The 22,280-nt window shown below is 45.8% G+C and overlaps 1 protein-coding gene across 1 annotated transcript; it reads right to left on the bottom strand.

Moving 5' to 3' along the window:
• Positions 1-316: 316 nt before the first annotated feature.
• On the bottom strand, positions 317-15,063 carry RCN1 (reticulocalbin 1). The gene is made up of 6 exons (XM_004050889.4): positions 14,403-15,063; positions 8,514-8,707; positions 7,323-7,501; positions 5,250-5,310; positions 2,370-2,569; positions 317-1,485 (listed from the first exon to the last, which is right to left on the bottom strand). Exons 1-6 carry the CDS (start codon positions 14,654-14,656, stop codon positions 1,378-1,380), a joined length of 996 nt encoding a protein of 331 aa, XP_004050937.1. The 5' UTR covers positions 14,657-15,063; the 3' UTR covers positions 317-1,377.
• Positions 15,064-22,280: the final 7,217 nt, after the last annotated feature.

The following is a 22,280-nucleotide window of genomic DNA, read 5'->3' as shown; positions in this document are numbered from 1 at the left end:
TGGTAGGGGCCAGATCCCATAGGCCTCCTCCTACAGCGCCTCATAGGCCCAGGGAGGAAGTCCAGATTTTCCAGGTGCAACCTTTTTCAGGAAGATTTTATAGTTAAAATGACCTAGAAAAGTAAAGGCATTAAGTATATACATTTATTAAATTAGTAAATATGAGTCTATTCTGAACATTCTAGTAATTGGATGAAAAAAAAACCCAGAACCTTTATAATGTTATTCATGGGATCCAACCCCACTGTTTTATGCTATATGAATAATGTCACAAATAGCATCTGTGAAGTCAAACACCACAGGACACAGTAGAAAATCCTTAGGGGGATCCTTTATTTCATTCACTTCCTCCTTACAAGGTGAAATTTCAATCTGTACAGGTTGTGTCTGCCAGTTCAGTCCATAGCTCAGAGTATCACCTTGTCCTCATTCCATGGTATAAGCTGTTGCGGGGGGACAGGTCTGAGGGTCGTGGATTCACTGGACTGGATGGGACATGATCCAGAACTCCGCTCCGTTTGGCTTCCCAAGGATCCCACCACCTCATTCTAATCAGTGATCATGGAGGAAATGCATTGTATTCCTATTCACTATTTCAAAGATCAGGCCTACCTCATTGGCATATTAAGAAAGTTTTCTCAAGTATGTTTAGTGTTTATCATTTTACTATAGTTCTTCAAATGTCTGACATTCATCTTTTCCCTACCTCTAAATTCCTTTCTTTTTCACATTATCTTTCTTGATTGCTTTTTAATAGAAAAACAAACAAAGACATGGATTTACTGTGCATATTAGCAGATCCATACTGGAAAATGCATGGAGGTTTCATATACACCACTTACAGTAAGTAATAACTCAGAGTATAAAGTCGAAAAGAAAGAATCTGAAATATTAGACTTGTTCTGAAATAAGCTTACCTAGGATGATACCACTTTCGCTTAATCAGAATTTCCCCTTTCCAACTGTTTAACAGTGGCAAATATAAAAAATCTGGTAGTTAAAATACACAGCAGTCACTTCATATTACCGCCTCCCTCAACCCACTCAACTTCTGAAGAACAGGGCTTTTTCAAGTTTTGTTCCCCTTTAAGTTTTAATAGAAAAAAAAAAAGTTTTAAGTCATGTTATACCAATATATCCCCAGAAAGAATTGCAATTTACCAAGGTTTTCACGTGTTTTGAGAGAAATCTTACTGAAAGACTAGTGATGTCCATTTTCCAGTAAATACTGAGCGAAAAACAATTTTTATACCCCAATCTGAGGTATAAACTTGCTTTTTGTGGGATCACAACTGCTGTAAATTAGACAATTGTAGCAACAATCCAAGACAATAACAGAATGCCTATGACAGTCTGCCATATTCTGGTGAGTGTCTATCAAAGCTCATCATGATTTTTTGTGAGATCTTCCCCGTAATTGGTAGCTTGGCTTCCAACAAACATGTTCCAGTTCTCCAATATTTCCTCTTTAGTTAGCTTCTCATCCTATAGAAGAGATCAAAGAGCTCTGTCACGGAAGCTCTGGTAACTGTACTAGTTCCGTATGATGTTCATGTCATTTCACTGATGTGCAACATTTAAAATACTATATTTAGTAATCCAGAAGCTACTGGGCACCTCCTTCATCTACCATGACTGCACTGCAAAACTCCAAATCGGAACAGCCTCTTGCTATAAAAACCGTGCTAACATGTGTCAGGGAAGTCCCCAAGTAATTCAGAAGCTAGAATCCATTTGTGTCCACAAGCAGTGTTGGTCTTCCCAAAATAGGCCCTCAAGAATGCCACTTTCCTCTTATGACCTTGCTGCCTAAACTGACTGTTGGCATAACCTTAGAATTTGGGGGCAATCAGCAAAGTGGGGAATAGGCAGGACATTTTTCTAAATGTATTGATTTGTTTATTTGGATGTTTATCAATAGATACCGAAGTACTAGGCATTAAAGCCAGAAACCTGAGCTTGCCTGAGGATGTCTGGGCTTTAATGGGATGGGCTTCCTTGTTCCTGACACCTCACAGATGTTTCATAAGTATTTGGTGACAGTGAATGGATAAATAAGCTGATCCTAGGGCAACACGGGGTATACTTCTTAAATCGTGTCCTGCCCGCAAAGTTCTGCAGTCTTAGGAAATGTGACAATGTAAGTCTGTGGCTCATAGCTGACTTTCCAGGAAAGTTGGGGCCTAATAATTTTACTGTGGGTTATCACGGTATTAGCTCAAGTTTACAGGTCTCCACTGTAGGACAAGAAGGAAAAGTCAATAAAGACATGGCCACATGGGTCAATGCTATCGCCGAAAAAGCAAGCAAAACCAATCTTATGTAAACTGTCTCCCTTCAATCAGTGATTCCAGAAGAATGGGAAATACCTTGTTTTTGTCTGACTCATATACCAGATGCCTGGCCTCAGCCTGTGCATGATCATAATCTTGAGGGAGGATCCAGTGGCGAATCTCATCTTTGTCTAACTTCCCGTCCTTGTTCAGATCCCGGAATTCGTTAAACTGCTCCCGTTCTGATAAAACCCAGTCTGGCTCAGGGCCATTCTCCTCATGGGAAAACATATCCGCTAGAAGGGAAGGTTATTGTTGGTTACAAAGGCAAGTGGGAAGGTAACCCCCCCCACCCCAAAAAAAAACTTGACCTCCTGAGCTTTAGGAAAGGTGACGACCAATCCAGAGACCTAACTCAAACAGCTGGTAGGCAGTTTCTTGGGGATAATGATGCAGTAATTTATTCATGATGAAGGCCATGTGGTGGAGTAGAAAGAACTGAGTTTAGAAGCCAAAAGATAAATCCCGGCTTTTGACTTAGTTCAGTGACTGAGCCTGAAGTTTCCCTGTCTGTAAAATGGAGATGATAATTTATAAATCATGGGGCTATTATGATCAAATGTGCCATTTTGATGTAAAAGCCCTCTACAACCCAAACTGGCACTACATAAGCGAAAACTAATAATAATGACTAACATTGAACACTATGGTCCAGATACTGTATAAAGTGTTCTACACACAGTTTTCATTTGATTTTCACACAACAACCTTACAAAGTGAGTGCTGTTATAATTCCCATTTTACAGATGAAAACAATGAGGTAAAGTCTTACCCAATGACCCACAGCTCACATGAGCTGGAGACTGCACAGGAACATGGCCACTCTGCTTTCAACCCAGAGTCTTAGCCACTGTGTTTAGTACTATTGTTTATATCATTTCCAAAGGGCTTTCACTTGTCATTATATTTCATCCTTATAACAATTCTACAAGATGGGTCATTATCCCCATTGTACAAAATGGCAATGGGGATACGCAAAGGAAACGTTTTTGCATTGTGTGTGTGTCAGTAGCTCTTGGAAAAGAGAGATACCCTGCAGGCAGTTTCTCTGTCATGGAAGCAGAGCTTGGAAATGTCAGGTGGTGAATGAAGCAGGTAGTAAGTGAAGGAAAAAAAAAGACAAGACCCTTGACTACAAGGTAGACCCCTAACTGACATGTCTACATTGTTTTTGAGAAAGAGCTGTAATATGTATTAGCTAATTCGAGCTTCATCGAATCCTGTAAAAATGGGCTCACTTTTTTTTTTTCCCATTTTACAGATGAGGAAGCTAAGGTTTGAAGCCATTACATGATTACCCCAGGGTCACAAAGCTAATCGGTGGAGAAGGTAGGGCTCCTAATTCCAGTGCTCTTCCTACTACCACCCCCCACCACACACTTTCCACTTGGTGCCGCTTGAAGAGAAGCCTCCCCGAGAAGTGAAATGACGAGTCAATACATTGGGTTTCCTCTGCCTGTGAGTCACTAGGTATTCGATTTTCAAGCGCAACGCCTCCACCTCCCTCTCCCTATTCACTTGAAAGAATGGGATGCTTCTTTTAGGCAAAGCCACTCAAAGAGTTCTGCCCCTGACTTTGCACCATTTCAACGCACAGTTCCGGAGGGCTGGGCAGAGCGCACACTTTCAATCAAAAGCACTACATTGTTTGTTTTAATCATGCAGTCTTTGCTGTCAGTCTCATTTCATTTCATCCCCAGTGCCACGGTAAGAGGTCTGCACCTCCGAACGTGACCCTCGCACGTGGACCCAGCAAGAGGAAGGCTCAACTGCTTGCTCTGATGAGGGAGCTGTCAGCATATGTTATTCTATCAGGGTAGTGCCACCAAGATCACTTTAATTACTGTGGCGAGAGCTACCTTGTCTGTTACCAATGACACACAAGGAACAGTGTTTGGCTCATGATCAAACATAATTTCTAATGATTAGAGGAAAGTCTGCTCTTCATTGCTGAAGGCACTTGTTCTCGTGTCTGGGATGGCAAAGTAATACAACCACAAAACCAGAGACAGCAACTCAGGCTCTGAGTTTTACATTTAAAGGTAATTAGTGGCTTTGATTAAAAATCTGTACAAAAATTATACATATTTCATTTCTCTTTTCATAGGTCAACACCTAAATCAAATGATTTTCCAGCTTTTACTTTATTGAGACTTGGGAAAAGAGCTACCATGAGAAGGGAGCCTGCAGCTGGAGCCATGTGCCATAGCAGGTGGTGAGGATCAAATGGAATTGTCCTTGTTGCCTGCTCTAGTCCTTTCTAGCGGGGGTTGGGCTGGGGGGGATTTGGGGCTACCAGGAAGGGCTCTAACCAGCAATGGTGGGTTCAGACCCAAATACATTAATTTGACACTATAGGACTCCCAACCAAAGGATAGGAAATGAGGGGCACAAAACGAGCATATTATTGGGCAATTGTGCACTCTGTAAAGCATTTATCTTTCTAAGAAGAATGCCTTTCTGCAAAGTGCTCAGACACATAAACAGTTCTGTTAATCACAGCTGCATCTACTCAGAGTTTCTAGGCCCCATCGACCCAGTCCAGTTTTAGAGTCTTTGCCCTGACACTGTCTCCTCTATCTTCACTGTAAATCTATGGGATCTCCAATGCCCTTTTGCAAAGGTAAAACTAGGCAGTGTGATGAAGGGCACCTCTCAGAGTCATGGGGCCAACTGTTGGCCAGCCTTGTGTAGGGCCAGCCTTTTCATCTCTTCTCCACTGAATGAGGCCTAATAATACTTCCCTGATACTACACCACTAGGGCTGATGGGACAAGCAGGCTGGAAGCTCCCAGGAGTGACTTACAGGCTTGCAGCTGTTGCTAAAAGAGACGCCTGGGGAAAGTAGCCAGACGTGTGGGTGGGGTCATGTGGCCCAGTCAGGACAGCTGAGCAAGACTCTAGGTCAGTACTCACCAATATACTCATCCTGATCCACAAACCCATCCCCGTTCTTGTCGATGTCCTCCAGGGTTTCCTAGGAAGCAAAAGGTAAAACAGAATGCAAGATGGCCATGTGCTCTAAGAAGTCTGAGAATTCTATTGTCCTCCTTTGTCCAGCTTTTACTGCTGAATGCTTGGTGACTTCTGGCTCATCTCCTTACTTCCCTGGGAACTAGTTTTTTATCTGTAAAAAACAGGCAATAGTTTCTGTTCCTAATCCCCCACCCCAATTTCCAGAGCAGAACGCTTTCTTCAAAGCAAGATGTACCTGTAACCGCAGGGGTGCTCTGACGATATCAGGAGGCCCTGCCAGGCCAACCAACTCCATCATCCAGCCAAAACACCCACTGGGGAACATGCGAGAAACCCAGTGTGAGAACCACTGGATTAGATGACCACAAGAATAGACTCTAGTGCTAACAGGACTATGAATACTGAGTTGGTGTCAGAGAAATGTGAAACAGTGGGCAACTAAAAAATAAAAGTATATCTGACTTTTTAATGTATTGTGCTCTGTATTTAGTATACTTGACCTCTTATTTAGTATTTTTTGATTGGGTCAATAATTAAATGAGTTTACTGTTCATTGGCACAGCAACTCAGAGGCATCCTGGGTCAAACCAAAGAGCCAACCTGAGAGCAGAGAGCCACTCCCAAAGGCTCGTAGTCTACTCTGGATCATTCACCACCCGCACTGTCCTCTGCCACATTAGCTAACACTACATGAACGTTGAGTGGTAAAGAGAAATGATTCTTGGAGCCACTGCCCAGTCCTTACAGTCATGGCAGTCAGGAGGATGAAGCATGAGTGGACCCTTCCACCACCTGGATAACTAAAACCATCCACAGCTCGTGTAAACAAAAGCTCTAGCCATCTGTTTCCCAGGATTGAAACAGTTGGAACTGGGTTGGTGCATCTGCCCAGGAAAACAGGTGATGGCATTTATTTAATTGTCATGGAAAATGAAGACATTTGGGACCCAACAAGACACTACGGAAAGCAACTACATTCTGAGGCCTTACAAGCATAGTCATTCCTCAAAGCCTAGGGCCTGATCCACCCACCCTCCAAAGACCCACCCCCTAAGGGTAGCATCTCTTCCAGCCATAATTTTTACTTTACATTTCCATACAGTTTTAACAATCCAATTCATTCCATTTCTGAGTCTTTTTCCAAGTCCCTTAAAATTGAAAAATGGGACAGAGACTAGCTAGTTGCTCACTTAAGCCATTTGCTCTTTCTTTTTTTTTTTTGAGAAGGAGTCTCACCCTGTCGCCCAGGCTGGAGTGCAATGGCATGATCTCGGCTCACTGCAACCTCCGCCTCCTCGGTTCAAGCGATTCTCCTGCCTCAGCCTCCTGAGTAGCTGGGATGACAGGCACACGCCACCATGCCTGGCTAATTTTTTTTGTATCTTTAGTAGAGACAGCGTTTCAACATATTGGCCAGGCTGGTTTCAAACTCCTGACCTCATGATCCGCCTGCCTCGGCCTCCCAAAGTGCTGGGATTACAGGCGTGAGCCACTGTGCCTGGCCCCCATTTACTCTTTCTAGGCACGTATCTAAACTGTATTTCCCAGCCTCTTCATATCTAGGAGGGACCAGTGGAACATACGTGAAGGGGATGTGTCATTCCCTGGCCAGAAGAGTAAACAAAGACTGTATCTTCTCATTCCCTCTCTTTTCCTTTGTCAGCCAGCTGGGTGTTGCCAGGATGACTTTGAAGCTACAAGATGGCAGAGCACAAGCAGGAGTGCTTAGAGGAGAACTGGGTACCCAACTGTGCTCAGAGAACAGCCCAGGAGGTCCATCTGGCTGGAACAAGCTTTGCTAGTATTAAATGGCTACAACTGGGGGCTATTTGTTACAGCAGCCAGCCTGACTTGACTCATTTTCTGGGTAGCCAGGTATTCCAACAAACTCTACTTCAGAGTCCTTCTCCAATTCCCTTCAGGCTGAAAAATTTTCTCTCTTTGGAAGAGACAAGATTTGGAGGCAGTTTTCTCCCCGGTCTCTTCCCAGCCCAGACTCTTCACTTATCTTACCAAAACCACAATTTCCTTCATATGTTCAAACTCTTCAGGATGCAGAAAGGCAGTGAACTCCTCCCGAGTAGCTGTCAGGTCACCATTGAGGTCTGCAGCTTTGAATCTTCTCTCATCACGTGGCAGCATCTTTTTAAAGGTGTGATGATCTGAAGAATCATGAAACTCTGCGGGGTTTCCTGCAGGATGTATGTATGCAGAAATGTTTTTAAACTGTGTGGTCAAGAAAGGCGCTTCCTGCCAGATCACTCATCCTGCATGCTCAAATGGTACATATAGGGAAAAAAGGTCCCGACCTACTGAGTTCTTTAAAACATTTTATGTCAGAAAGCCTCTGATATCAGTCCCTTCAAGCCACCCCATAATCTAGGCCTCATGGCATATTAGGGGAATTACTGCAAGTGGTTAAGAGCGCAGGCTTTAGACTATATTACTGCCATACTTCTCTTTGCAGAACTCTACTTTCATCATCTCATTCTTAGATCTGGAACATACAGAGACTCTTTGGTACCCAAAACATCTTGTCTCAACGCCGTGCCTGGCTTTCAAGATCTCCCCGATTCTGGCCGCATGCGTGCATCTTTGGTTCTCCTTGGGCCTGTTTCTTTGCCAACCTCACCATGCACCCAGCAGGTCTGCACCCCGTGCCTCTGTAATCTCACTTCTCCTTCCTTCTCCCGATCTTGTTTGTCTTGGATCTAAACCCTTCCCATTACTGCATGCATTGCTGCATCTTTGCCCCTCCAGTTGACCCACCTTCTCCAAATATAAATCCATTCTCCCAGGCTCCAGTTTCCAAACCACCCACACCAGGAAGCCTTCCCTGACTGCTCCGGCCCACTCAATCCTTGCTATCCAGAATTAGGCAGCATTTTGAAAATGTACCACAGACACACTTCCTTTCTGCTTTCTTCTCCGTGTGTGCATCTGAGATGAAGTTGAGATGGGGTCTCAATCTAAGGGATTTTTTTTATTAACCCTCACAGCCCTTCCCTCCCACCTGTAACTTCACTCAGTGTAAGCAACTCAGTACATTCTGAGTTTGCAGAGGAGGGTGTTACACAAGCAGGTTCTACTTAGGAGGCTGTGACATCTCCCTGAAGGGAGTGGATATGATAAGAGAAGAGAGAGTCTACAAAAAGCTTGTGACCTGGGCCCCCGCTGTGTCATCGCTCCTGCAGCACCTCTTACCTAGGTAGTAACCATAGGTGGCTTGTTTGTATTCTTCCCAGGAAATTTTATCATCCTTGTCCCTATCATAATCCTTCCAGACTTTGGCGACATTATCAAAGATGTATCTTTTCTGCACCCGTTTGATCCAGGTTTTCAGCTCCTCAGTAGTGACAAAGCCATCCCCATCATTGTCGATTCGATCAACAATCTTCCTGCAGTACAAAAAAAAAAAAAAAAAGAAACCCACACCCAGGCACAAGGCTATTATATTATCAAGGCTTGTGTGATGCTGGTCCAGCAAAAGATCAAACACTTGCACAATCCAAAATGCACATACAACTACAACAGAATCAATGATCCAAGGAGGGGAAGGAATCTTCAAGTTTATCCTTCCAAGGTTGATGTGCTTTCCCCCAACCAGTGCTGATGGCAGACACTGCTAATGGATCGTGCCCCTCTGTCCTGATAAACCTAGAGGTGCTCTCAGAATTCTCAGCACTGTGATCTGGTGATGGCCATTATCAACGGATCAGAGCTGATCTGTAAGATGAAACCTATTAATCTTCCCTGCTGTAGTCCAGCACCCTCATTTTGGAGTAATGGAAACTGAGGCCCAGAGAAATGGAATAACTTCTAAGATTACACAGCCAGTATTTGGTAAAACTGGGGTGAGAACTCATGTCTTCTGGCTTAGGTCCAATGCAAAAAGTGGAAACTGTATGTAAATCAAAAGATAAGTGAGTTTTTTTTTTTTAAATCCCACCACCATGGATACAAAGACTTGAAACGTAAAGCAGGAAGACACCAGATGGTGGACACAGCACAAATGTCAGGGCTGAAGGAGCCTTGACATCATAGAATCTATTCACAAAACTTGACCAGCTGATCCGCTCTAGGAACCTTAAACCCTCTGCTCTTAGGGTAAAGACTCCCATACCAGCTCCACAACTGGCCTAGGTTTCACAAATTTCCCACTGAACTCCACTGAGGTATCCTAAATGCTAGCCCAGAGCAAACTTCAGGCTGGGAACCCACTTTTGTCATCTCTAGACCAGATGGTCCCAAACCAGGACAGCATCCCAGTAGGGAACTTCAAAAACACCCCCAAGCTATTCCCAGTGTTTAAAAAAGTTTCACCTTTGTAGTCCATTTATCTGGGAGGAGGTCATACAGGCTAACTCTAGATTTCTTTCTTTGTTTTGGGCTGGAATTCTAACAGCTTCAGTGGTAAAACTTTCTTGTCAACAGACATTCTGAGTGGCAATTAATCTTTAATTAATAAAAAATGGGAAACAAATTCATCAGTAGTTTGATAGTTTGATAGAGAAAATCTCCCATAACTTTTTTTTAGGTGGGGGAGGGTGTACACGAGAAGGGGAGGAGTGAATAATCAATGTCTCCACCTCCTACCTGAACCCAAGAACCCAAGCTCCTCTTTCTCAGGAAGGTGTAAACATCACCAACAGCTTGAAAGTACCCCTTCATTTGCAAGTTTAACAGGTCTCAATCCTAAAAGATAGGCTGGATCTGTGATCCCAGTGCTTCAGGAGGCTGAGGTGGGAGGACTGAGGTAGGAGGCCAAGAGTTTGAGAGCAGCCTGGGCAACATAGTGAGATCCTGACTCTACAAAAACTTTAAAAATTAGCCAGGAATGGCCGGGCATGGTGGCTCACGCCTGTGGTCCCAGAACTTTGGGAGGCCGAGGCAGGTGGATCATGAGGTCAGGAGATCCAGACCATCCTGGCTAATACGGTGAAACCCCGTCTCTACTAAAAATACAAAAAAATTAGCCAGGTGTGGTGGCAGGTGCCTGTAGTCCCAGCTACTCGGGAAGCTGAAGCAGGAGAATGGCGTGAACCTGGGAAGCTGAGCTTGCAGTGAGCCGAGATCACGCCACTGCACTCCAGCCTGGGCGACAGGGCGAGACTCCGTCTCAAAATAAAAAAATTAGCCAGGAATGGTGATGCATGCCTGTAGCTCCAGCTACTCAGGAGGCTGAGGTGGGAGGATTGCCTGAGCCCAGGAGGTCGAGGCTGCAGTGTGAGCTATGACTGTACCACTGTAAACAAGCCTGGGCAACAAATCAAGACCCTGTCTTAAAAACAAAAAAAAAAGACTAAAACATGAAACTTCAAGTGTCTTCAGGCTTCTTCCCCCAGGAAATCATAGCCAGACACAGCAGAATTCTTTTAACATTGTGCAGTGTTGAGCCCAGTTATGTGCCGAGCACTGCTCTGATCCTGGGGACACAGTGAAGACATGCCAATGGGTTACCCAACGCCAACTGGGAAACATAATCTCAGGGTAACGACATCAGACTCTACAATCCTCTTTTGTGGAAAGGACAGCATCTAATCTATGCCAAATAAACATCTAGGACATAGCTCAGCCTGACAAATATTAGGGACTCAATAAACATTTGTTGTAAGAATAAATAAGATCTTAACCTTCTCTTTAACAATGTCAAGTGAGATCCTGGGAAAGGCAGCTAGGATAGAGATGAAGCCCAGCACTTTCATCAGAACACCTGGATCCCCGTCCTGCCTCTGGTCCCCATTATCTGCGTGATCTTGGGCAAGTGTCTTGACTCTCTGAGTTTCCCCATCTGTAAACTGAACACCTACTTCACAAGGAATGTTGTAAGGAATAAAGGAGAGAATGCATGCCTTTCCTCACTAAAGACAATAATCTAGATCAGTGGCTGATGGTAGCTGCTACACAGTAGCCATTCAGATGTTTGTTGCATGAATAAATGAATGAAGTTAAGGTGTTGATGCAAGGAGCAAACCCAGACCAACTCCATCATCATTTGTTCTCAACACCAACAGGTAACAGAATGAGCAAAACCTTTTGATGGGACCTATGGCCACTTGGAGGTACCCTGCTAGCCGCCAAATAGGGCTGGCCGACTCTGCTGCAGACGATGACTGACACATGGGAATAAAGGTGTCAAGAGAAGCCAGATATGGGGGTCTGTATGTGAAACCATTCAAACTTTAAATGTGGGCAAGTAATTTACACTGTGTGGCATATTTATGAATGCATGCAGCCTACGAGTTCCCACTTTGCAACCTCTGGTCCAGGTGTCTTTAGGGGCCTTAGAGCTGTCACATTTTCAGTACTGACAGGTGATGGTGACAAAGTTGCCTAGATCCAGCCACACTCATTCCTCCTCAGCCCAATCTTGGAGGGGACCACTGAAACAGAAGCTTTGGACAGAGGGGCAGCTTCTCACACTCAGCCCCATCCCAAACAGGACCCATAATTTCCAGCACCTCCTACCCCGCCTCTACCCCACATTTAACCTACAAGTGAATGGTGCATCCATCACCCATCTGGTGGCTAAGGCCAGAGACCCGGATGTTCCCTTGATTCCTACCTCTCTCTTCTCCCCCTCATTGAGTCAAGAGCAAGAGCTGCCAGTTCTGCCTCCCACTGGTGTCTAGATTCATCCCCTCCTGGAATCCGGAGAGACCAAGCCCCTTTGGCATTCACCTCCTCTCCCTGCCACAGGTCTAGTCTGTGCCTTGATTATATTCTCTGTGTACTGCCCTCCTGCCAGCCTGACTTTCCCAATGAGTTTTGGGGATTATGACATTTTGACAACGTACAGGATAACATCTCATGTCCATCTCACCAAGGTCCTTCCTGCTCTGCCCTTGGTTTCCCCTCCATTCTCACCTCTCACTTCCCTTCCCTGCCCCTTTGCAGACTCACCACCCCTCATGCCCCAGAACGCTTTTCAAACCCTTTAGAAATGGGCTGTTTTCTCTTCAGGAAGGGCTTCCCCTGCTGTACACCTGGCAACCTCCAAGTCATCCTACAAACTCTGATCAGGACAGCCCCAATCCCCTCTCTCTAACCTGCAGCCTTGGCGGCTCCTTCTCCTGAATGTGCTCACAGTAGGTTTTATAGGCCATCATTGCAGCAATTGTGCATAATGGCTAGTTTGTCTGTGCTTCTCTCCTCCACATTTGCTTACAAGCACTTTGACGCCCAGAGCATAACGTTTCATCTTTGTACCTGCCAGTTATCTAAACTGGGGCCTGGTACACAGTAGCCATTCAAATGTTTGTTGCATGAATAAATGAATGAAGTCAAGGTGTTGATACAAGGATCAAATCCAGACCAACTTCACCGTCACTTTTTCTCACTACTAGGCCGAACTGTCATGATGAAGGCATTAACTGGAAACTGTAGGACCACACCTTATAAAGTTTTCCAAATCCCAAAACCTCTCCCTGCCTCCTCTCCAGTGACAATGTGTCTGCCATTCAGGGCTCCAGGATAAATCAGTCTCCAAGTGCCTCAAAGCAATACAATAGACTGAACTCATCAATGGCCCCCATTGTTAAGTCCTAACCGAGAAGAGAAAGTACTCTGCAAGATAAAAGGTAATTGTTTGGAGGTGACTTTGAAGTTCAAAGGTCTTTTTATCAGAGCAGGCAAATGGTGCACCTACACAATAGGTATAATTTATCCTCATATTCCAACGAAACACTTTGGCCTTTGGAGGCCCCCAGGAGCACAGGGATAGCTGTGTTCTCTTTCATGTGGCAGAACATGAAGATCCTCCACCCCCAGGAATCAGGTTCAGGGAGATCTGAGACCTGGTGCCCAGTAGGCAGCACTGCTGGTTTCTTCCCCAGCCCTGCCTCCATCTAGGACCAGGCTGCCTGCTGGGTCCTCTGTGCAAGGACCACCAGATATCTCCGCACAATGCCCAAGTGTCTCCTCAGGGGGACCCGGGGAGGGTGTACTAAAATGCGCCGAAGTTTTGTTTCCCGGGTTTGGTTCCTGACTCAACTGCCTTTAACAGCCCAAGTCAAAATCCTCCACCACCAAGAGAACCCTCCAGCTTTTTGCCCCCAAACAAATCAGTTGCCAAAGAACTGAGGGCTTCTGCAGACATCTGCTGCCAACAGAAACGTTTCAGGCGACCCGTTTCCATTCCTGCTCCCTCGTGTTTCCAATCGGAAACTGCGTGTCCCTTTTCAACCGGATTTTTGTATCCCTACACTAGATTTTATTTTATTTTTATTTTTATTATTTTTGAGATGGAGTCTCACTCTAGCCCCGGCTGGAGTGCAGTGGCGCAATCTCGGCTCACTGCTACCTCCGCCTCCCGGGTTCAAGCGATTCCCCTGCCTCAGCCTCCCAAGTAGCTGGGATTACAGGCGTGTGCCACGACGCCCGGCTAATTTTTGTATTTTTAGCAGAGACGGGATTTCGCCGTTTGGTCAGGCTGGTCTCGAACTCCTGACCTCAGGTGATCTCCCCCCCACCCCCCGGCCTCGGCCTCCCAAAGTGCTGGGATTACAGGCGTGAGTCACCGCGCCCAGCCTCCTTACGATAGATTTACAGGGCGATTAGGCAAAAGGCAAGACCACTCCGGCCGAGACCAGGAAGCAAGCCTGTCGCTCGCCTGCCCCTTCATCTTTTATCCATTTATGTTCATCCCTGAGATTTTCTTAGCGAGTGTCTCAAGCCCTTCACCCCGGGAGTGGGGGATCAGAGAGAAACTGCGAGAGAGTGGGGAGGAACTCATGTCACTAACAGGCCACTGTGGACAAACTCTTCTTTTGTGCACTCTCCCCTCCCTTCTGATGCAACCTGGGGGAGGGGGCGGGCCCTCGCCGTCCTGGCTCCCGCGGCCGCTGCCACGTTCTCGCCTCCCCGCGAGAAACCACCCCGGCCGGGGCGCGGCGGCGGCGATCTCCAAGCTGGGGTCCCGGGGCCCTCCGGCAAGTTAGCCTGAGCCGCAGCGCCGAGTTGGGCAGGCCCCCATCCTCGAGGCCGCGCGCGCGATTTCGCTTTCGCTTTGGCGGTGGTATCCCGCGTGGCTCCCGCCCAGGCAGCCCTCGGACACCTGCGCCGCCCCCCACGGGGCCCTGGCCGCGGCCTCACCCTAGCCTCTCCTTGCTCTCGTCCGGGGTGAGCTGGTCGAAGGTCTTGGAGTCCTCCTTGCCCAGGAAGGCCTCGTGGTCGTACTGGAAGCTCTGGTTGTCCTCAGGGGGCCGCTCGCCCAGCTCCGAGTCGGGCCGCACCACGCGCTCTTTGCGCACCGTGGGCTTGGCCCGCAGAACCCGCGGCGCCAGCACCAGCGCCAGCAGCAGCCCCAGGGCTAACCCCAGGCGGCGGCCGCGGCCACCGCGCGCCATCGTCCCGAGGAGAGGGCGGCCGGGAGGGAGACGCTGAGCGAGCGACAACAGCGGCAGCTCGGGAATGGGGGCTCGGAACGCGGCGGCAGCGACAGGGTTGGGGCCGGCGCGGAGGAGGGGACTGGCCAGTCCCTCCGCCAGTGCCCGCCCCGAGCCGGAGCAGAGGGGCGCGCCGGGGCCTCGAGCTGGGAAGCTGCGGGCGGCCCCGCTCGCGCGCCCATTGGTCGCTAAGCTGCCGGGGGAGGCCGGGGCCGCGGAGCCACGTCGCCAGCCGGGGTGGTGGGCGCGGGGCTCGTGTTTCGCCTCGGCCCCTCCCCGCGATCTTGTTGCTAGGGGCGGGCCCGGGCGAACTGGGCTAGGGACTGGAGGGCTCGGAGGAGGACTGGGAAGTTCTTTGTCAAGCAACAGATGTGCAGGATAAAATTCCCTCTGACTTCCTACAGTTCCGGAAAACTGTAAGGAAGGAGACGTTGTCCCTCCTCAACTTCCAACTGAGACCCCGAATCTCAGCCCTAGACCCTGCTCTAAGATGTGCTCTCAAACCCAATTCAACCCCATTTAGTAAAATTTGGAGTCTGGTTACAAACGCGAGCCTGGAAGGAGACCAAGACGGGCGAAGTCCCCTAGAAACGAGGGTCGTACTGTCAGTGGTCAAGGAGGGTCAAGCGGGGGACTTCTATATGACCAAGAGTCCCTCTAAAGGGAGCGGTACTGTGCGTTCCAGCTGCCAGGGGAACGCAGGCCCCACGCTGATAGATAGTCCTGTTTCCCAAATGAAATCAATCAGGATTTTAGATTTTTGTGTTTTATTTCTAAATGTTGGTAACTCATTTTACAAAAGCACTAGTTGGATCCAGTCTTACCTGTATTCAGTTGGTAATGCTACCAATACAGATATCTGTCCCATCAAACTTTCTGCAATGATGGAAATGCCCTCTATCTGGTCTGGCCTGTAGGTAGTGGCTGTTGAGCACTTGATGTGTAGCTTAGTGTAAGTGAGGCACTGAAATTTTAATTTAAGTCTAAACTTAAAGAGCCACACGGGACTAATGGCTACCGTATTGGACGGTGAGGTCTCGAACAGTCTCAGCCTTTTGAAACTCATCGAAAGCCATGATCCTTTTCCAGAAAAAGGCACATACAGCTACTGACACGGGTGCTTGATTAAAGAGTCGGAGGATTCATGGATCTTTTGAAGCCCCACCTATGAGCCCCAGGTTAAGAATCCCTAGAAGGCCGGGCACGGTGGCTCATGCCTGTAATCCCAGCACTTTGGGAGGCGGAGCCAGGTAGATCACTTGAGGTCAGGAGTTCGAGACCAGCCTGGCCAACATGGTGAAACACCGTCTCTACTAAAAATACAAAAATTAGCTGGGCAAGGTGGCGGGCGCCTGTAATCTCAGCTAGTCGGAGGCTGGGGTAGGAGAATCGCTTGAACCTGGGAGGCGAAGGTTGCAGTGAGCCGAGATCATGCCATTGCTCTTCAACCTGGGAAACAAGAGAGAAACGCCATAAAAAAAAAAAAAAAAAAAAAAAAAAATCCCTGGAAAACTGAAACGATAGTTGAAGAGGGAAACCCACCATGACAGCTAAATATCTGTACTCCTAGAAATTTCCTCCATCTTGCCTTGCCTCCCACCTCCATCCCTGTTTTCAAAAAGGTCTGGGATGTGCTTCTTGCCCTTGCAGTAAAGATGTCATCGCAACATAGATGCAAGTCCCTTTCTTGGGACGCCCTCTTTCAATCAATTAATAAATCATTACTGTCTTACTACTACAGCCTAAGCAGTGGACTGGGTGCTGAGGGTACAATGGAGAACAAGATAATCATGGTGTCTGCAGAGCTATAGTGTATATGAACAGATGTTCATTCGTTCGTTCGTTCCATAAACTGAGCACCTGCTAAGTGTCAGGCTGTGCTGGATTCTGGCTAACTGAGATCCATGGATCACAAGTCAGCATGACAAGTGCTCACAGAGAAAGGCATTTAGTGGTCTGGGGGTACTGAATCGATCCAGACATGGGAATCAATCAGGGAAGGCCTCCCGGAGGAAGACACATTTAAATTGAGACTGAAGGTGAGTAAGATAAGCTAGATGGAAGGATGTAGTTATGTGAGAGAAGGATAAGATCCCGTACGAGCTCGCAGAGGATGGCTGCACGTTTAAGGCAATGTCTTTGTGACCCCACTGGCTGGCAGTGAGAGCTGGGAAGCCAGTCCTTGGATCCCCGCTTCCCTTCCTAGTCCCCTTCTTTTCCTTGGATTCCCCCCTTCCCACCAGCTGACTTTGCATGGGACAAGAAGTACTGTGCCTGAGACCAGACATGCTTCCCACAGCCAGCCTAGAGATCTGAATTTCTAGCAATAGAGGAGCATTACCTTGGGGGTGTAAGAGCTCCCTGCTGAAATGCAAGTGTCCTAAGGTAGGCGGTTTAGTACCTTTTGTGCTCATCAGGCAAGCAGGATATGAATTGTTGAGTGAGTGAGGGAGGAGAAGGAGGAGCGGGAGGAGGAACAGGGAGAGAAAGATTGGGGCTAGAAAAAGAAGGGGACTAGGAAGGGAACGGGAAAGTGAGTGGAGACTGGTGACAGTTTTTGCATATTCACAACTTCGGCCACAGGCTGGCCTGGGTCCCTGGGATTGGTCCAGACTCTCCAAAAAGGCATATCTTTTGCCCTTGTTATAGTTGGCTTCCTGCCAGACACTGGTGGTTTCCAACAGTTAGATTGTTTCAGAGGTAGTCTTGGCTCCTGTGGGAATTACCAGAGAATTCTAGCACTGCTGTGAATCCGGAAGAATTTACATAATTTCCCTTAGGCTTGCCTACATTCTCCTCCTTTATATTTATTTTCATCCCTCCACCCTACCATAAGAGTTCAAGTCCTCCCAATCAAAGGTTCAGGAAGGATGATGGGACAGAATAGTCAAGGTATTTCACTGTGTAATTGCTTTCTTTCATTTTCAAAGCTGTTTTGCATCTTCCCCCATGTGCATGTTTGGGAAGAGTGACTAAGTGCATTGTCATGCCTTAGGTCTTAGGTTAACCTCCATTCTTGATGAAACAGAGGAACAAGAACAAGATAAGTAACATTTAGCAGAGGGTTGAATCAGTGAAAAGGAAAAGCGAGTTTCAAATGGGTAAACTGATCAGCTTAGGGTATGCTGGTCTCCTGCATCTGGCCAAAAGTAACACCATCAACTACAACAAAAATCCAACCAGAAGTTACTGAAACAAGAAGAAAACTTTAGCATCTCATGCAACAAGAAGTCATGAGTTATATTGGTTTCAGATTGGTTAATTTCAGTGGTTTCAGGACATCATCAAGGAATCAGGTTTTTTTGTTTTTGTTTTTGTTTTTGTTTCTCCCTCAGAAACAGTAGGGGAAAGGAATGTTCTCTCCCTTTCTTTGAAAAATAAACTTTCCCAGCAGACTTTCCCTCATATCTCATTGGCCAGAATTGTGTCATGTGCCTATGCTGGATCCAGTGACAGGCATGGGGAATAGAAATTCCGTGATTGATTTCAACCAATCAAGACTCACTGGTAGGAGCTGGAAAGTACTGTATACAGCATCCTCTGAAGCACATGATTAGGGTTCTGTGGGCGAGGAAGAACAAGCCAAATAGCTGTGTCTGCCACATGTTTAAAAGCACTTTCAGCATCTCTACCTCCCTCCTGCTTCTCCACCATTCAAAATTACATGAACTTTTCAGGTCCCAACTCAAATGTCACCTTCTCCATGAAGTTTTCCCTTATACCTTAAATCAGAATTAATTATTTCTTCATCCATATGCCCAGAGCCTTTGTATCTCACATACTTCTCACAGTCAGCTTTGTATTAATTTTTCTTCCCTCCTAATTCTGAATTCCTTGAGAGAAATGATCACAGCCGATTCATGTCCATGTTCGTAAATCCAGGGCCTAGCATATTTACTGCCTTCTGGCAGAAGTTGATCGCCATAAGACAGATTTGCTGTGAGGCCAGGACCATATTCTTTTGGCTCACCACTGTATACTCAACCTAGTATAGTGCCTGGCTCATAGTAGGTGCCCCTAAAATATCTTGAATGAATGATGAAATAACAATAGCTACCAACTTCTGCTTCTGGTCAAGATGGAGTGAAGGAGGGACTGGATTTATCCTCCCATTTGAAACAAACAAACAAACAAAATATATGAAACAACAGTTTTCAAGACACTGGACACCAGGCAATGAACAACATTGGAAACAAACTAGGTGAGTCCCAGGATTACCCCCAGAATTACCTTGGCAGAGTTGCCAGATCACTGTGCAGAGAGGGAGAACTAAGATGGATCCTGGCAGACTCCTGAAGTTGAAAAGACAGAAGTGAGTGTCCAGAGACACCAAGTCAGCCGTGGTTCTAAAGAGAGAGTACCGGAGAGAAGATGGCTGCACAGAGGGAGAATCCCAAAGCTCCACAGAGGATCCCCTTGGCCATTCAGCAAAGTGGTGAACAGTGCATGCATGTGAGGCTGAGGAATGAGCCATCTGAAAGGATTAGAAGGAACAGTGGGTGCCAGGCATGGTACCTGTTCCCATCAGTCAGACTGGAAAAACTCATCATTCATGGGGCACTGGGTACTTAGTAAGGTCTTGCCTCAGTGGTGGGGAATAATTAACCCTAGACTGAGCACTGCTCCAGAAAGTGCCTCTCAAAGCACAAAGGCAAGACCTGAAAAGCTCAAGAAAACATACAGGAATTAAAAAAAAAAAATTTGGCACCCAACAAGGTGAAATTCACAATTTGCATTATCCAATCAAAGACACAGCAAGGCAGGAAAACACAGCGAGGAGAATAATCGGTCTGTAAAAACTGACCCAGAACTGACACAGATATTAGACTTAACAGAGAAGAACATTAAAACAATTATTGTAATTGTGTTAAATGTTTTAAAAGTTCAGAAGAGCCAGAGAAAATACAAAAAAGACACAAATTGAAAGCCTAGATAGCAAAACTTTGAAATCTGGGACGAAAAATACAACATATAAGATTAACAGAAGGTTAGATATTGCAGAAGACAATATCTTTTTACTAATTAAGTACTTTATTGAATAAATACAATAGCAAAGAATGCATTCAAATGCTTTCTAAAAAATTAATTTTAAAGGCCTTTCTATTCAGACTAATGATAAACGCAGTAAAGGCAGATGTGCTAGTTTAACATAATTGGCTTATTTCATACAGCACTTTTATCTTTTAGTCCACAAGTATATTATTAAATGATAGAGAACATCTAATGCAACCATTTCCATGGGACTAGGAAATACATTTCTAAGAAAGAAAGATGTTACAGACACCATCTTTTATACCCACCCCCTCAGTCTAACTCTAAAGAAGATAAAAAATAATGACTATCTTCACAAGAGCTCATGACTAATGTCACTTTGCTATCAAAGTCTGTATCTCTGATCGATTTTAAGCATTGAGACAAGATTCAAATATTTCCAAAGAAAGAAGCACAATGCACATTGTGGTCACTTATTCAGCAACAATGAGCACTGCATCCAAAACTATCTCACTTCGGAATGAAATAAGGTCAGCCACATGCATGGGCATCTCTTCCACTATGGTATCGTAGAAAGTCTCAGTGTCATGAACAATCTATTTGTCTTCTTCAGTAACAGTTTATATCCACACCTTTCTTCCCAAGTTGACCCCCTCTGCCAATTCTTTATTCTAATTGTGTGCTGTCTCACTTATGATTCCACGTCCTAAATTACATCAATGCCATTTCTGAGTACCATCTTGCCATCAACTGCTGCTGTCAACTCCTGTGAATATAGTTTTCACAATTGGTAGGTAGATCACAGTTTGTAACCAAAGACACTCATTGCTCCTCCATCCCACAAGCTGACAAGTCATTAGTGATCAGAACACAGCTTGACCCTGATCAGAAATCCCTCATGCTAACATCTTTTTCCTTCTAGTCCATATCATCATGCAGAGCAGGAACTGTGAAGTCCCTGGTGTGCGTTTTCTCAGTGAGCCTGCTCACCTTGCGTCTTGCACTGATAAAAATCACAGCCTGTGTGATGGTCAGTGTCTCGTGGAAGTCACAAAGTATATCTAACTTTCATTCCTACAGTATTTCAAAGAGAAAGGTAACAGTCATTTAGTTTTCAACTTTCTTTTGTTAGATATTCATTCTGTTAGGTCTACTGATATATTGCACCAAATCTTAAGACAAAGATCACTTAAGAAAGAGGTCCCCCAGTCTTTACAATCAGAAGAAAACATTAATGAACTTGGAGGCATAGCAATAGAAACTGGCCTAAGTAAAAGACTCAGACAAGAATGAATTTTAAAAATTAAAGAGCATTAGTTATCTCTGGGACAAACTTAAATTTCTGTCTTCCTTGAGCTGCTGTGGCCACTTCAGGAGGGAGGGGCGGAAGATGTGTTGGTTGGTAGGGTCTCCAGGGAAGTAGGACTATCCCACTGAACCCAGGAAGTGGGATGTGCCACCTGGAATTATATATATAATTCAAGTCTGTGAATGGGAAGCAAAAAATACACATATTTGAAAAAATGATGTGAAAAAAATCTCCAAACTTTATGAAAATTATAATCTGCAGATCCAAGAAGCTCAATAAACTCCAAGAAACATGAAGAAAACTCCACTGAGGCATCTCATAATCAAATTGCTTAAAACCAGTGATAAAGAGAAAATCTTAAAAGCAGCCAGAGAAAAAAGGTAAGTTAGGAATCTATTGTCAGTGTAACAAAGATAGCAACTTTGATATCTTAAAGCAAGTTATTTTTATTTCTGGTGCTATTGACTGAATTGTGTCGCCCCAAGTTTCATATGTTGAAGTGTTAACACTCCCTCTTCTCTGCCCTATGTGAGTGTATTTGGAGACAGAATCTTTAGGAAGTAATTAAGGTTAAATGGGCAGGCGCGACAGCTCATGTCTGTAATCCCAGCACTTTGGGAGGCTGAGGCGGGAGAATCACTTGAGCCCAGGAGTTGGAGACCAGCCTGGGCAACATGGAGAAACCCTGTTTCCACAAAAATATACAAAAAATTAGCCAGGCATGTTGATACACACCTGTGGTCCCAGCTAGTCACAGGGCTGAGGTGGGAGGATTGCTTGAGCCTGGGAGGTTGAGGCTGCAGTGAGCCATGAGCATGCCACTGCACTGCAGCCTGAGTGACAGAGCAAGACCCTGTCTTAAAAAAACAAAAAACAAAAAAGTTAATTGAAGTCATAAGGGATACAGATGGGGCTGTAGTCTAATAGGACTAGTGTCCTTAGAAGAGGAAGAGAGAGGCCCCTTGAATGCACGCACCAAGGAAAGGTCATGAGAGCATGTGAGGAAAATGTGAGAAAGTGGCTATCTGCAAACCTGGAAGAGAACCCTCACCAAAAGCCAACCATGCTGGCACCTTAATCTCAAACTTCCAGCCTCCAGAACTGTGAGAAAATACGTTTCTGCTGTTTAAGCCACCCTGCCTATGATATTTTGTTATGCCAAACAGAGCAGACCAATACACCTGGTAATTATATTTCGTAGTTGTCCATGGCCCTGGTACACCCAGGTTATGTGTAGATGGAGAAGGGGATACCAGTTGAAAGGGAGGGAGCCTAAAAATGCAA

Source organism: Gorilla gorilla, chromosome 9 (assembly GCF_029281585.2).
Source record: "Gorilla gorilla gorilla isolate KB3781 chromosome 9, NHGRI_mGorGor1-v2.1_pri, whole genome shotgun sequence".
In the NCBI taxonomy this organism is placed as follows: Eukaryota; Metazoa; Chordata; class Mammalia; order Primates; family Hominidae; genus Gorilla; species Gorilla gorilla.
The sequence above is the reverse complement of the archived record's forward strand: the minus strand, read 5'-3'. Positions and strand labels throughout refer to the sequence as shown.